Source organism: Eriocheir sinensis, chromosome 53 (genome assembly GCF_024679095.1).
Source record: "Eriocheir sinensis breed Jianghai 21 chromosome 53, ASM2467909v1, whole genome shotgun sequence".
Taxonomy (NCBI): Eukaryota; Metazoa; Arthropoda; class Malacostraca; order Decapoda; family Varunidae; genus Eriocheir; species Eriocheir sinensis.
The window spans coordinates 2,843,769-2,858,395 of NC_066561.1; the positions used below are offsets into that span (position 1 = coordinate 2,843,769).

The 14,627-nt window shown below is 39.2% G+C and overlaps 1 protein-coding gene across 6 annotated transcripts in view; it reads left to right on the forward strand.

Moving 5' to 3' along the window:
• Positions 1-14,627, forward strand: part of LOC126983175 (sentrin-specific protease 1-like) — a 58,458-nt gene extending 43,831 nt beyond the window's left edge. For all 6 annotated transcript variants that reach the window (XM_050835673.1, XM_050835675.1, XM_050835676.1 and 3 more), the window contains 4 exons: positions 242-382; positions 649-786; positions 7,860-7,946; positions 12,617-14,627. In XM_050835673.1, coding sequence (XP_050691630.1) covers positions 242-382; positions 649-786; positions 7,860-7,946; positions 12,617-12,778 — 528 coding nt within the window. In that variant the 3' untranslated portion in view covers positions 12,779-14,627. The remainder of the gene's footprint in view (positions 1-241; positions 383-648; positions 787-7,859; positions 7,947-12,616) is intronic.

The window sequence follows — 14,627 nt, forward strand, 5'->3', positions numbered from 1 at the left end:
GACCGTGTAAATGTAGGAATTATGCTGGAGGCACTGTTTTGTGTAGGGAATATGCTGGGTACTCAGTGTTTGTGTAGGAAATGTGCTGGATACTTGTTCTTGTGTAGGAAATATGACAGACTATGCAGGAAATGTATCAGTACTCCTGTTTTTGTGGAAATGTAGATATGACTATGCCCCAACCAGTAGTGACTAAAAATTATGATAATCAATTAATTTCTATATTACTGTTTCTTTCTAGATCATAAACTTCTACATGAACTTGATAATGGATCGTAGTAAGGACAACAATAGACCTCCCAGCGTGTATGCCTTAAACACATTTTTCTACCCAAAGCTGATGAACAGTGGCCACCAGTCTGTCTCCAGATGGACCAAGAAGGTAGGCAACAAGGGCAGACTTTCAGAATCATGCTTTCACTCTGAATAAAATTTGCCCGCACCACTAATAGGCTGGAACCATCTGCCAGGCTTCAAAAGTTTACTGGTGCCATGGGCAGCAAAAAAAAAATAATAATAAATAAATAAATAAATAAAAAAAAAAAAAAGGGCTCTCCCGAAGTGTATTTTTACATGAACGTGATACAGGTATGCAGGGTGTTTTTCCCTCTTAGGGAACTTAACATCTTCCCTTATTCTTTTTTACAGGTTGACATCTTTGCATATGATATATTGCTGGTGCCCATCCACCTTGGTGTGCATTGGTGCATGGCTACTGTGGATTTCAAGAAGAAATTCATCTCTTACTATGACTCCATGCTGGGCAACAATGACAAATGCCTTCAGGTAGGTTGTGTCTGGGTTGGCATGACTGCTCTGGAAGCTGAAATGTGTTTCATAATCATAATGAAGGAAATTAATGTGCTATATATAGCAACACAACCTTTTTTTTTAAACAGCACAGAGAGAAACTCAAGGGCAACAAAAAGAAGATGTAGAAAAAAAAGGCCCGCTAACTGTTGCTCCCATATAGCAAAAAGTATAGAGTGGCCAAAACACTCTTCTTGAAAGAGGTCAAGTCATAGGCAGGAGGAAATACAGACAAAGGAAGGCTGTTCCAGAGTTTACCAATGAAGGGGATGAAAGAATGGAGGTGCTGGTTAACTCCTGCATAAGGGGTTTGGACAGTATAGAGATGAGCATGAGTAGAAAGTCATGTGCAGCGGGGCCGCGGGAGGGGGAGAGACATGCAGTTAGCAAGTTAAGAAGAGCAGTCAGCATGAAAATATCGATAGAAGATAGAAAGAGATGCAACATGGCGGCGGAATTTAAGAGGTAGAAGATTGTCAGTAAGAGGAGAGCTGATGAGGTGAAGAGCCTTAGACACACACACACACACACACACACACACAGCATTCAGCCGTCAAGGAGTAAACATCTGGGCCGCTCCGCTCCGAGCCATTGGAAAGACACAATCCTCGACCCGCGCCAGCTGTTGAGTAGGAAAAATACCTAGTGTAGTGTTGCAGAGGCCTGGGTTTTGCTAATGTTGGTTCGGTAGGTCTCCATTAGTGCAGTTTAGTGTGATGAGTGATAAGGAGAAAGACCAGGGATGGATCACGCCACGAAGCAGAAGTAGTAGAGCAAGAAGAGGTGACAACAACAGCGGGGAGGAAAGTGAGTATGAAGCTGGAGGTACTTCAGCTGAGTTTTCTGGTTTTGCGAGAAATAAGACGACATTATATAAGAGAGTGCTGCTGATGGAAAGAAAACTGGATAAATGGATCAACATGGTAAAGAGAAGGGATGAGGAAGAAGAGCAGAATAGAGAATTCCACAGCGACCTGAGAAATAGGATAAAACGACTAGAGGAAAATGAGAAGAAATTGATTAAGGAAAATGAGGAGCTAAAGGAAAAAGTTGCAAAGTACGAAAAATCAATGAAGGAAGGTTTGGGAGTGGTAAGAAAGGAAAATGAAAACCTGAAGGAATTGGTAAACAGAGAAGAACATAGAGTTAGAGAAGAGGTGAAGACGTGGAGAGTGGAGAATGAAAAAGCAAATGTAAGCCTAAGAGAAGTAATAGAACAGCAAATGAAAGAAGATAAGGAAGACGTGGAGAAAGAGGTAGTCAAGGCCTTAAAGAAAAATGAAGAATTAGTGAGAGAAGTAGCGGACAAAAAAAGAAGTGTTGTTATTTTTGGGATGAAAGAAAAGAATATAACATATAAACCAAAAAGGGATAAAGAGGAACTGAAATCAGTCAAAGACCTGCTCAAGAACCTAAATGATGCAGAAAGGCAGAGTATCGAGGAGGAAGTAGACGAGATTTATTGAATGGGTCCATTTATTGAAGGGAAGACAAGACCAGTTAAGTTAAAACTAAAATCACAAAAAGCAGCCGAACACATACTATATAGAACAACTAAACTAAAAGAAATAGAAGGATGTAAGGATATATATATAAAGAAAAATAGAAGTGAAGAAGAAAGGAAGAAATGGAATGAACTACTGGCAGAGACAAAAGTAAAAAATAACGCAAGATCTGAGGAAGAAAAAGAAACATTTTTTTGGAGAATTTCGGGGGAGCGAATCAAGAAATGGTTCATAAGGGAGAAGAGAAAGGGGAGCAAAAACTAGATAAGAAAGATACAGAGAGGGGAATAAGAATAATGTACACAAATGTAGATGGGTTGATCTCTAGTAAAATAGAGCTGCAAGATTATCTAAAAGAGAGGGATCCCATGATAGTTTGCCTCACTGAAACTAAACTAAAAGAAAACATCCAAATTGAGTTAGATGGAAGATACAATGTGTGGAGGAAGGATAGAATGGGCAAAGGTGGAGGAGGAGTGGTGATCATGATATAGAAAGAGTTATCAGTAAAATCAATAGAATATGGAGAAGGAAAAGCAGAGATAGTGAGTGTAAAGAATAGAGAAAGGATGACGATTGCAGTAACATATGTACCACCAAAAACTACATCATGGAGTAAAGAAGGTTATGAAAACATGATTGATGACACCATACAGAGTTTGAGGAGATTACTTAAGGCAAACAAAGGAGTAATACTAGTTGGCGATTTCAATTGTAAAGAGGTTGACTGGGAGAGGTTTGAGAGCAATGGTAGTGATGTGGCATTTTTTTTTTTTTTTTTTTTTTTTTTTTTTTTTACAGCAAAGGAGACAGCTCAAGGGCACAAAAAAGTAAACATTAATAAAAAAAAAAGCCCGCTACTCGCTGCTCCTAAAAAGAATCCAAAGAGGTGGCCGAAAGATAAGTCAGTTTCGGGAGGAGAGGTGTCCTGATACCCTCCTCTTGAAAGAGTTCAAGTCGTAGGCAGGAGGAAATACAGATGAAGGAAGATTCTTAAATTTAATGATGGAAAATTTGATGATACAAAGGGTGAAGGAAAGCACTAGATATAGAAGAGATGACGAACCGGCAAGACTGGATTTGGTGTTGACAAGAGAAATTCACGTGAAGGATGAATTGAGGTATGATTGCCCCCTGGGAAAAAGTGATCACATGCTCATAGAGATGGAAATGGAGGAGGGAGAAAGGGAACAAGATGAGACTTATAGAAGCGATAGATTAAACTATAGGAAAGCAGGGGTGGAAAACCTCAAGAAGTTTTTTGGTGAAATGGATTGGAAAGAGTTAATGAGTACAAGCGAAGTTCAAGGAAAGTATGATATTTTCATGAAGGCGTACAACACAGGTGTTATGAAGTTTGTACCAAAATACAGACCAAGGGAGAGGGCTAAAAAGGACTGGTTTAATGCAAGATGTGCAAAGGCAAAAGAAAAGAGAGACAAAGCGACGTCAAGATTAAAAAGAAACAAAAATCAAAGAAACAAAGAAGACTTTAAGGCAGCGAGAAATGAGTACGTGAGAGTGAGAAAGGAAGAAGAGAAACGATATGAAAAGTGTTAAGAACAACCTAAACTATTTTATAGATTTATAAATGGAAAAATTAAATCAAGAGAAACATTTGAAAGACTGACTGAAGAGAATGTAGAGATCGAGGATCCCAAAGGCATGGCGGAATTATTTAACAAAAAATTCCAGCAAGTGTTTACCAAAGAATCATTATTTAATGAACCACAAGAAAACAACTTAGATGTATATATGGAAGAGGTCAAAATAGATAAAGAGGAGATAAAAAACTATTGGGGGAATTGGAAGAAGGGAAGGCTGTAGGACTAGATGGAGTTTCAGGTTTTATACTTAAAGAGTGCAGAAATGAGCTAGTTGGCCCGATATATGACATCATTAGGTGCTCAATAAAAACTGGCACGGTGCCTAGGGAGCGGAAGAGGGCAGAAGTGGTACCTATATACAAAAGTGGAAAAAAGGAAGAACCCCTAAATTACAGACTGGTGTCTCTGACCAGCGTAGTATGTAAAATATGTGAGAAATAAATAAAAGAACAATGGATGAGATTTCTAGAACATAATCTAATCACAAACAATCAATATGGGTTTAGGAAAGGCCGCTCATATGTGACAAACTTGCTGAGCTTTTACTCAAGAGTGACGGACAAATTACAGGAAAGAGACGGATGGGTGGATTGCATTTACCTAGACTTAATGAAGGCATTTGACAAAGTTCCCCATTCAAGACTGATGTGGAAACTAGAAAATAAAGGAGGATTGAGAGGGAAAATGAAGTGCTGGATGGAAAGCTACTTAAGAGGAAGAGAGATGAGAACCGTGGTTAAGGACACTTGATCGGAATGGAGAACAGTGGAAAGTGGAGTGCCCCAGGGGTCAGTTTTAGCACCAGTACTCTTCCTAGTCTATATTAATGATATGCCAGAGGGAATAAACAGCTACATGAGCCTGCTCGCGGATGATGCTAAACTGCAAAGACATATAAGAAACAGTGAAGACTGCAAGGAGCTGCAAGAAGACCTAAACAAGATTTGGAAATGGAGTCAGAAATGGGAGATGAAATTCAACGTGAAGAAATGTCATGTTATGGAAATGGGAAAAAGTGTAGAAAGACCAAAATGGACTTATAAAATGGGAGATGGTTAAATATTAAAGAAAATAAATGAAGAGAGAGACCTGGGAGTAATAATGCAAGATTATATGCAACCAGGAAGTCATATAAATCGGATCTTTGGTGATACATATAACATGGTGAGAAATATAGGCATAGCATTCCACTACATGGACAAAGAAATGATGAAAAAATTAGTAACTACTATGATCAGACCTAAACTAGAATACGTGGAAACAGTGTGGTCTCCACATATGAAGAAACACATAATAAAACTAGAAAGAATACAGAGGATGGCAACAAAAATGGTTCCAGAACTGGAGGGACTGACATATGAAGAGAGACTAAAGGAAATGGACTTGCCAACACTAGGACAAAGAAGAGAAAGAGGAGACCTAATACAAATATAGAGGCTATTGAGTAAAATGGAAGAAGTAGATAACGAGAAATTGCTACTAAGAGAGGAACCTTCCAGCAGAAATACTAGAGGACATAGTAAAAAGTTGAGGAAAGGAAGATGCTCAAGAGACATAGAGAAATATAGCTTCCCACAAAGAAATATAGAGGTTTGGAACAGACTAAGTGAAGAAATAGTATCGGCGAAGAGTGTGCAGAGCTTCAAGGAAAAGTTGGATAATTGTAGATACGGAGACGGGACCACACGAGCGTAAGCCCAGGCCCTGTAAAATTACAACTAGGTAAATACACACACACACACACACACACACACACTCTCTCTCTCTCTCTCTCTCTCTCTCTCTGTGTGTGTGTGTGTGTGTGTGTGTGTAAAGAAGTATGTTCAGGCTGACTATTGGAGCTACTTACAATCAGGGTTGGCAATGATTAAATCATTGATTTTTTTACTAAAAAAATCATGATTTTTTTGATTTTTTTGATTTTTTTGATTTTTTTACTAAAAAGTATTCCATAAGTTAAATGATGTGCTCCAAGGATGGTAAAGTAAAACAACCTATTATTCATTTATTCCCTTCATGGTATATACCAGTAAATAAATAAATAAATTAAATAAAAAATAAATAAAATAAAATAAAATAACGAAAAAAAATTAAAGTAATCCTACATTAAGTTTATTCACTCAGAGGCTTTCTGTGATGACCCTAGTTATGGTTTTTGTAAATGAAAACGAGTTTTGCAGCTTTCTCTATCCCTAACCTATTTCTAAGCTTAGAATGAACAAGACCAAATGAAGAAAAAATCCTCTCCACCCCAGAACTTGAGGCTGTTGTTGTAAATAATTTCCTAACCAAATCAGAAAAATAATTTTTGTCTTCAACAATCTTGCCCAAAGAAAGCCACCATGCAAGTGGTCCAGCATTAAGTGAATGAGCAGAAAACATGTATGGCTGAAATGGAGGAAGTTCTGCCTTATATATCATTATAAGAGAGAGTGCTGAAGGGCAATTTTCATTGATCCAATTCATTCCCATGTTTTCCTCCTCCATAGTTAGTTTTTTTCCCTTGTAAGCTGGATGTAGTATATTTGCTAAATAGTGAACAGGGGTGAGGCTAGTTTCATTCGTTTCATGAAATGATCTTCAATGACAGCACTATCACCTGACCGAACTGATTCCTCTGCAAGCTTATTCTGTAAATCTTTCCACACCTCAGTAGCTTCTCCTATGTCACATCTGTCCCTCTGAACTTTATCAAGTGCTATGGCAATGAGCTTCAGAATTTTCAGCATATCTTCTGCAGATCTTTTAATGTATGTGTCCATCACCTTCCTTATAATAACTGGATCCAGTTGGTTTCTTTTTTCACCATCACACACAGATACTAATATTGGCCAGTTGTTTAGGTAACCTTCTAAGCAATCAGACAGTGTATTCCACCGTACGTCTTGAGGCACGATGAGGGTTGAACCTCCTGCGGCTTTGTATGCTGCTGAGGCTGTGTGGTTGTTCAAAGTATTTAACAATCTTCACAATATGTTCTTTAATGTTACCAATTTCTAAATCTTTTGCTAGCACTGACTGTGACTGACCAACTGGTGGAAAATACATGTACTGTACTGAGCTCAGGGAGTTCTCTTGCTCTAATGTTGCCAACTTGCCATATGTTTTTTACTAGGTAAAAATCAGCCTCCTTTAGTCTTTACTAACTTGGGATTCAATGTATCATAATAATAACCAAGGTTAGCAACCAAACAGTAACAGAATAAAAGTAGATATTCTTCTGTGTGGTAATAATATAAAATGCTGTCATGAAAATAACTTCAGGCAACTCTGTCTGTCCTAAACCTGGTCCTGTACCAACTACAAACAAGTATTGAACACGTATGTATCAGGATCCTTGACTGTGCTCACACTTACACGCCCTAAACTCAAACTTAAAGTAACCTATGGAGATTTTCAAATCACTCAGTAGGATATATATATATATATTTATTTATTTATTTATACAGTATATATATATATATATATATATATATATATTTATTTATACACTATATATATATATATATATATATATATATATATATATATATATATATATATATATATATATATATATATATATATATATATATATATATATATATATATATATATATATATATATATATATATATATATATATATATATATATATATATATATATATATATATATATATATATATATATATATATATATATATATATATATATATATATATATATATATATATATATATATATATATATATATATATATATATATATATATATATTTTAATAAAAAAATCAAAAAAATCAAATAAATCAAATAAATCAAAAAAATCAATGATTTTTTGATTTTTTTGATTTTTTTAAAAAAATATAAAAAATCACCAACCCTGCTTACAATGTTTATGTGTGGGTGTGGATACAGAGTGTAGGGATGTGAGGATTAATGTTAAACTTTCTTGCAGCTCTTGTTGAACTACCTTGAAAAAGAGCACTTGGATAAAAAGAAGGCACCATACAGAACAAAAGGATGGAAACTGGAGAATATGAAGGTAGTGTATATAAAATTATTATTCTGTGATATATTTGATTTTCATTATAGTACAAGTTTTTTACTCAGTCCAGGTCTCTTGGCCATCATCGTGGCTCTCTAGGTACAGGTCTCCTGGCCACTACCATGGCAGGTTATTCAATGAGATTCAAAACCTTGGTTGGTAGCTGGGGAGTGATGGGAGAATAATAGCCACTCCCCAGACACCCTCTGCTTCCATCAGACACACAGATCGGAAGATTTTAACGTCCACAGTCTGGAAAGAGCCATGCTGGGAGAGTGTGGGGATGCATGAGGTGGTTTAACTCTAGCGTTTATATGGTGAAATTTTTCATTTTCTGAATATTACAGTTCATTTAGAGGTAGAATATTGCATAATATACTTTGATTACTCTGCAGAATGCATTGCATGTGTTTAGTGGTTTTGTTGATAAATCTCTATTATAAAATTTGGTCACTCAAGAGAACCCCCCCCACCCCACCCCCACCCCCAGACTACAGTATCCTCTCGACTTTCGCACTATCCAAGTTTCGCGATCCTTGAGTTTCACGGTTAGTCCTAAATTCTTACCATCCCGACTTTCGCGCATTATCACCCCGAGTTTCGTGCTGCTTTGACATGTACAGGTCACGTCTACTTACCATCGGCGTCACACACGCTACCTTAAAAGGTAGTATCACACTGGATGTTTTCCTCCAAACATTGTGGCTATGACAAGTGAGAGAGAGAGAGACTTATTAACACGTTAACCGCATTTGAACTTCCCGCCACCTCCTCCCTGTTGCGTTTGGTTCAACTCGGCGCAGCCTCAATACCACGTGAGCCCCCGACTCGAGAGGAGGTGTGCATGGGCGTCCGCAGAAAAAAATGCAGGGGGGGGCAATGTTGTCCTGACTCCTGAGATTGCTGTCCTGGGGAGGGTCCGAGGGAGGTGTCCCTCCCCGTTGGAAAAATTTTGCTCCCAGGAAAGAGCTTAGATGCAAAATGGTGGCACTTTTTCATCTGACAGAGTAGCTCAGTTACATTTTCTCCGGTAGAGAAAATTGAAGAAAAACAAATATTTCGGAAAAATTATTTTACAACAACTACATTATTCTATCAATTAAGAATTAACTCTACATGAACCAATCAGACTGGGAGATGTTCAGAGCTCAGGCATGTCTGATACAAACAGGCATCGACATAGAAGTAACAGAGTCTGTTCTTTCATTTTATTTCATTAACAAAACTCATGCTAATTTTCAGCTAAACTAGCTTATGGATTTTAATTAAATTTTACATAGGCTCCTTTGGAGCATGTTACATCCTAATACTAATAGGAGCAGTGTTTCTTCGTGCGTGGCTGCGTGGCTGCGTGAACTGGTGAGAAATGTTTATGTTCTTTTATTCATTTTGTATTTTCCATGTAATTTTTTCAATTTTTTTATTTTCCAGGGGGGGGCAAATGCCCCCCCTTGCCCCCCCCTGCGGACGCCCATGGAGGTGTGTAGCTTCACTCTGGTTATGAGCCCCTCTCGTGAGAGGTGAGATAGAGAGAATGAAAACAAGGAGAAAGGAGAAGGGTGTGGGGAGGGAGGGTCAGAAAGGAGAGTCAGGTCAGGGCTTTGGTCAGGACATGACCTGACTCAGGTCAGGTCATGTCCATACCTGTCACACACACACAAAAGGTGAAATGAGAAGGATGTGAGGAGGATGAGGTAGAAAGGAGAGTCAGATCAGGGCTTTGGTCAAAACATGACCTGACTCAGGTCAGGTCATGTCCTGACTTGTCTCACACAAACACACACACAGAAGGGAAATGAAAATGGTGAGGGGAGGGAGGGGCAGAAAGGAGAGTCAGATCAGGGCTTTAGTCAGGATATGACCTGACTCAGGTCAAGACATGACCTGACTCTCCCTTGTGCCCCTCCCTCCCCACACCCTTCTCATTTCCCTCTCTGTGTGTGTGTCATGACATAACCTGACTCTCCCTTCTGCCCCTCCCCCCAACACCCTTCTAATTTCCCCTTATGTGTGTGACGCACACCCAGAAAAGTTGCCAGTTGCCCAAGCTGCCGCCAACGCGGTGGGAAGAAAAAGGGCGACAACTCACTCCTGGATGGGCGTACAGGCATTGTCAGTAGCCATAATGGTTAGAGGAAAATGGCCAGTGTGACACCGCCTTAAGGCAGTGAGGCCACTGATTGGGTGAGTGCCGGCGATGACGTCATCGGACTCCCAGCAAATCACAAGCATGTTTTCAGAGCTCAGCCAATCATAAGGCTTCATCTGTGGCTTTAAAAAGACCCGTTCTCTCTTCCTGTTTTCTTCCTTTTTTCAAGGTACGTATTTTGAGATAACAAGGGAGTAAAGGAGGAAAAAAAGTGAGCTTCCGGGGGCAGCATGAGCCAATTGTAATGGCGCCACTATAAACAGTTGCCTGCGCCATGACGGGCTCGGGGCCGACCATCACGCCCAGATGAATAGTCTACCGGCACCAAAGGCCACATGTAAAAAAAAATAATAATAAATAAAAATCTCCACAGGTCGGAACAAATAAGCACTTTTTCAGTGTTTTCAATACCTCGAGTTTAGTGCTATACCTTCAGAACAAAGCGAGCCCAAAACTCAAGAGGGTACTGTACAACCTCACACCTTTCTCCTCCATTTTGAATCTGCCTTCTTGATTATTGTCCACCCTTCTACTTCCACCTCTTCCCTCACCCTCCTGCCACATGCAGCTGCTGTGTGTCATGTTGGCGTGACCAGAAGAGATTTTTTTGTAATACGTTTCTCAGTTTGCAATATACATTTGTGAATTGCTGTTATGGACAATACATTTACAGACCTGGTACACACCAAGTAACCTGCCATCCACTGAGACACCAACACCCACTTGCTACCTTACACCTCATGCAATGCAACTTCCCATCAGTTTTACAGTACTTGTATGGTTGTTCATTTTGTAAACAGAACATAAGAACATAGGGAGACTGCAAGAGGCTGAATGGCCTATACAAGGCAGCTCCAGATTCCCTCCCACTACCATCTGTCATCCTCGTCCATGTAGCTATCCAGTCTACTCTTAAAACAAGCTATCGTCCCTGCACTCACTATGTGATTGCTGAGTCTATTCCATTCCCCCACCACCCTATTACTAAACCAATGCTTGCCTATTTCCCTCCTAAATTTATACTTTTCTAATTTGAATCCATTACTGTGTGTTCTATCCTGCTGGCTAATTCTCAGTACTTTACTTATATCACCTTTGTTGTAACCCTTGACCCATTTGAATACGTCTATCAGATCTCCCCGCACTCTTCATCTTTCTAGTGAATGTAAGTTGAGATGTTTCAGCCTATCTTGATATGGGAGGTTCCTAAGTCCCTGAATCATCTTGGTCATCTTCCTCTGAACTGATTCTAGCAAGTTGATGTCTATTCCGTAGTGTGGGCACCAAAACTGGACAGCATAATCTAAGTTTGGCCTAACTATTGCTAAATAGAGTCTGAGGATGACCTCTGCACTTTTGTTGGTTACCGTCCTGTTAATAAAGCCTAATACCATGTTAGCCCAATTCCTTGCACTAATACATTGGTTCCTTAGTTTTAGGTCAGAGTTCACTAACTCTCCTAAATCCCTTTCACACTCAGCTCTACCTATCGCTGTGGAGTCTAAGCTATACCTGTGTAATGGGTTGCGTGTTCCTACACTTAGTACGCTACACTTGGTGATGTTAAAATTCATCTGCCATTTCTCTGTCCAAGATGACAGTTTTTTTAGGTCCTCCTGCAGTGCTCTATCATCCTTCCTTGTCCTAATAGTGCGTCCTATTTTGGTGTCATCCGCAAATTTACCTATGTCACTGGTTATCCCATTGTCTATGTCATTGATGTAGATAATGAATAAAAGCCACCCTAAAATTGAACCTAGAGGACCCCCACTGGTAACATTACCCCATTCGGATTTTTTACCGTTAATGTTAACCCTCTGTTTCCTGTCACTAATCCACGCCCTAATACAATCATAAACCTTCCCTCCTATTCCATGAGCCCTGACTTTATTTAACAGTCTCTGGTGAGGTACCTTGTCAAAGGCCTTACTAAAATCAAGATAAACTACATCGTAACTCATCATTGTCAGCTGCCTCGTATACTCTATTGTAAAAGGATAAAAGATTAGTAAGGCACGACTTTCCTTTAATAAACCCATGCTGTGAGTCATTAATTAAATTATGTCTGTCAATATGGTCCCTAATACTATCTGCTATTATTGACTCAAGCATTTTACCTATAACTGATGTCAAACTGATCGACCTATGGTTTTCCATGGAAGATTTGTCTCCCTTCTTAAATATTGGAATAACGTGTGCCTGCCTCCATGAAACAGGCACCACCCCTGTGTCTAGCGACTTCCTAAAAACTTTTGCTAGCTGCCCACTGATTTCAGATTTACATTCTTTTAATACCCTGGGGAAAATTTCATCTGGCCCTGGCACCTTAGTAACTTAGAGTCTATCTATCTGTCTAATCACGACCTCCCTACTTACGTTGATGTTGGTCAATCCTTCTACCTCTTCACCCCTGTAGATCTGTTCTCCCTGAGGTGTAGAGGTATTTTTCATATTTAAAATAATAGTAGTATATTTGTATTCCATCAGCCCTGAGACAAGTTTTTACGTCTACTTACAGGATATTCCGGAGCAGATGAATGGCTCAGACTGTGGAGTTTTTGCCTGTCAGTTTGCTGAGCACAAATCCCGCCAAGCACAAATGGCCTTTGATCAGGAAGATATGCCATACTTCAGGAGGAGGATGGTGTATGAGATAATCAATTCAATATTGCTTGAATGAAAGAAGCAGTAATAATATAGGGCCGCTTTTCACAGTCATCTGGTGCGCACTATAACCAAAGGCCCTACCATCCTGGTAACAGACATTACCATCGCCTCAATCCGCTTTCACAGTTGTTTTCGTGGTATCAGCGACTACCAACGTGGTGACGATCATGAAGAGAGAAAGACGCGTGATTCGGCAGTGTTGGTATGCTGGAGCGGCGGGACACGTCAACATTACATCAGCTAAGGGGAGGATTATGAAGGATAAATATGAAAAATAAACGTACAGAAAGTAAACATGAAGAATAAATATAAAGAAGAACTGTGAAGAATAAATATGATGAAAAAATGTGTAGTGTCTTGCTAATACACTGCTCAAATCTTGTGTTAGCCTAATATTTCCTAGGCGGGAAAGGTGAAATAATGGTGACAATTATTTACGTTCAATTCTTTAGCAGATGTCAGCAAGACAGACTCTTCACCTATATTCATTACATTTGTTCATTATTCACACTTATTTAGCAGACTTCCCATTTATTATTTACATAATAGGGCTGATTTCATTATATGTATGGCCTATGCATACATATGTCTAGAATTATACAAGAGTTCGACCAATAAGGCATAACAGGTGAATAATGGTGACAAGTATTAAAGTCCTCCCTTCTCCTTTGTTGTGTAACAATAAACCATCAGTCAATCAAACTGAAATTCTCAGCAGGACGTCTACTGGTCAGCAGGTGAAGTGAGTTCATGACATTCAAATTCTTTTAAATTTTTTCTCATATTACCATTGAAGCCGTGCAACGTGTTGCTGTATTGTGTAATATTTTTTTACATCTATATACATTGAAATTGTATAAGGACTTGAGAGTAAGAATTTGTTATTGACTAATTAATTGTATTGATTAGCTCCATTGGGGAGCCCCCCCAGCTACCAAAGCTCCATTACCAGAGGTTCCAATTTCTGGTACTGATGCAAACAGCGCCACGAAAGACGACTGTGAAAGCAGATTTCATGTTGGTAACGGCAGTCGCCGCTCATTGGTAACGATCAGTACAAACGAAAGTGACTGTGAAAGTGGCCCATAGACATAACTTATTTTGGACTTTCTTGTAATCTTGAAGAAGAGAATTGTTGGGCTGTGGTTCACATTCACCAAGTTTTCATGGTGTATAGTGTCTTACAAAATTATTTTTGAACTGATGCTTGGCCTCAAATTGACTCATTTTGGTTTACATGTATGTACTGCGCGACATTACATTGATATTTATCCCTCATGAAACCAAAGATAACTGCTATGACTTCATACTCCCTCTATCCTCTGACAGTCATCAGTGAGCCTTCTTCCCTTACTGCCCATTAACCCCTTCACTCCAGCGACTCCGACGTTGGTGTCCGATGGCGTCACCGTATGGAAAGGGTTAGTCCTCTTCTAAAGCTCTTAACCCCTTCACTCCGGCGACACCGACGTTGGCGTTCGCCGGCGTCGCCGTATGGAAAGGGTTAGTCCTATTCTAAAGCTCTTAATCCTCTTCCATTTCCTCTTAATCCTCTTCTAAACCTCTTAAGAGGAAATGAAAGAGGATTAAGAGGAATTTAGAGGAGGATTGAGAGGTTTAGAAGAGGATTAATCCTCTTCCATTTCCTCATGACCCTTTCCATACTGTGACGCCGACGTCTGCGTCATGGATGGAAAGGGTTAAGCCTCAGCACTCTTGGTGTGTTATCAGATGGACTTGATATTTCCATCTTGCAGCCTTTCATCCAGCAGTGTGCTGGTCAATTGTTAATTTTACTCATAGCCTTTATATTATGAAAGTTGTGACAGCAAAACCATGATATAATTATATATTTAGTCATG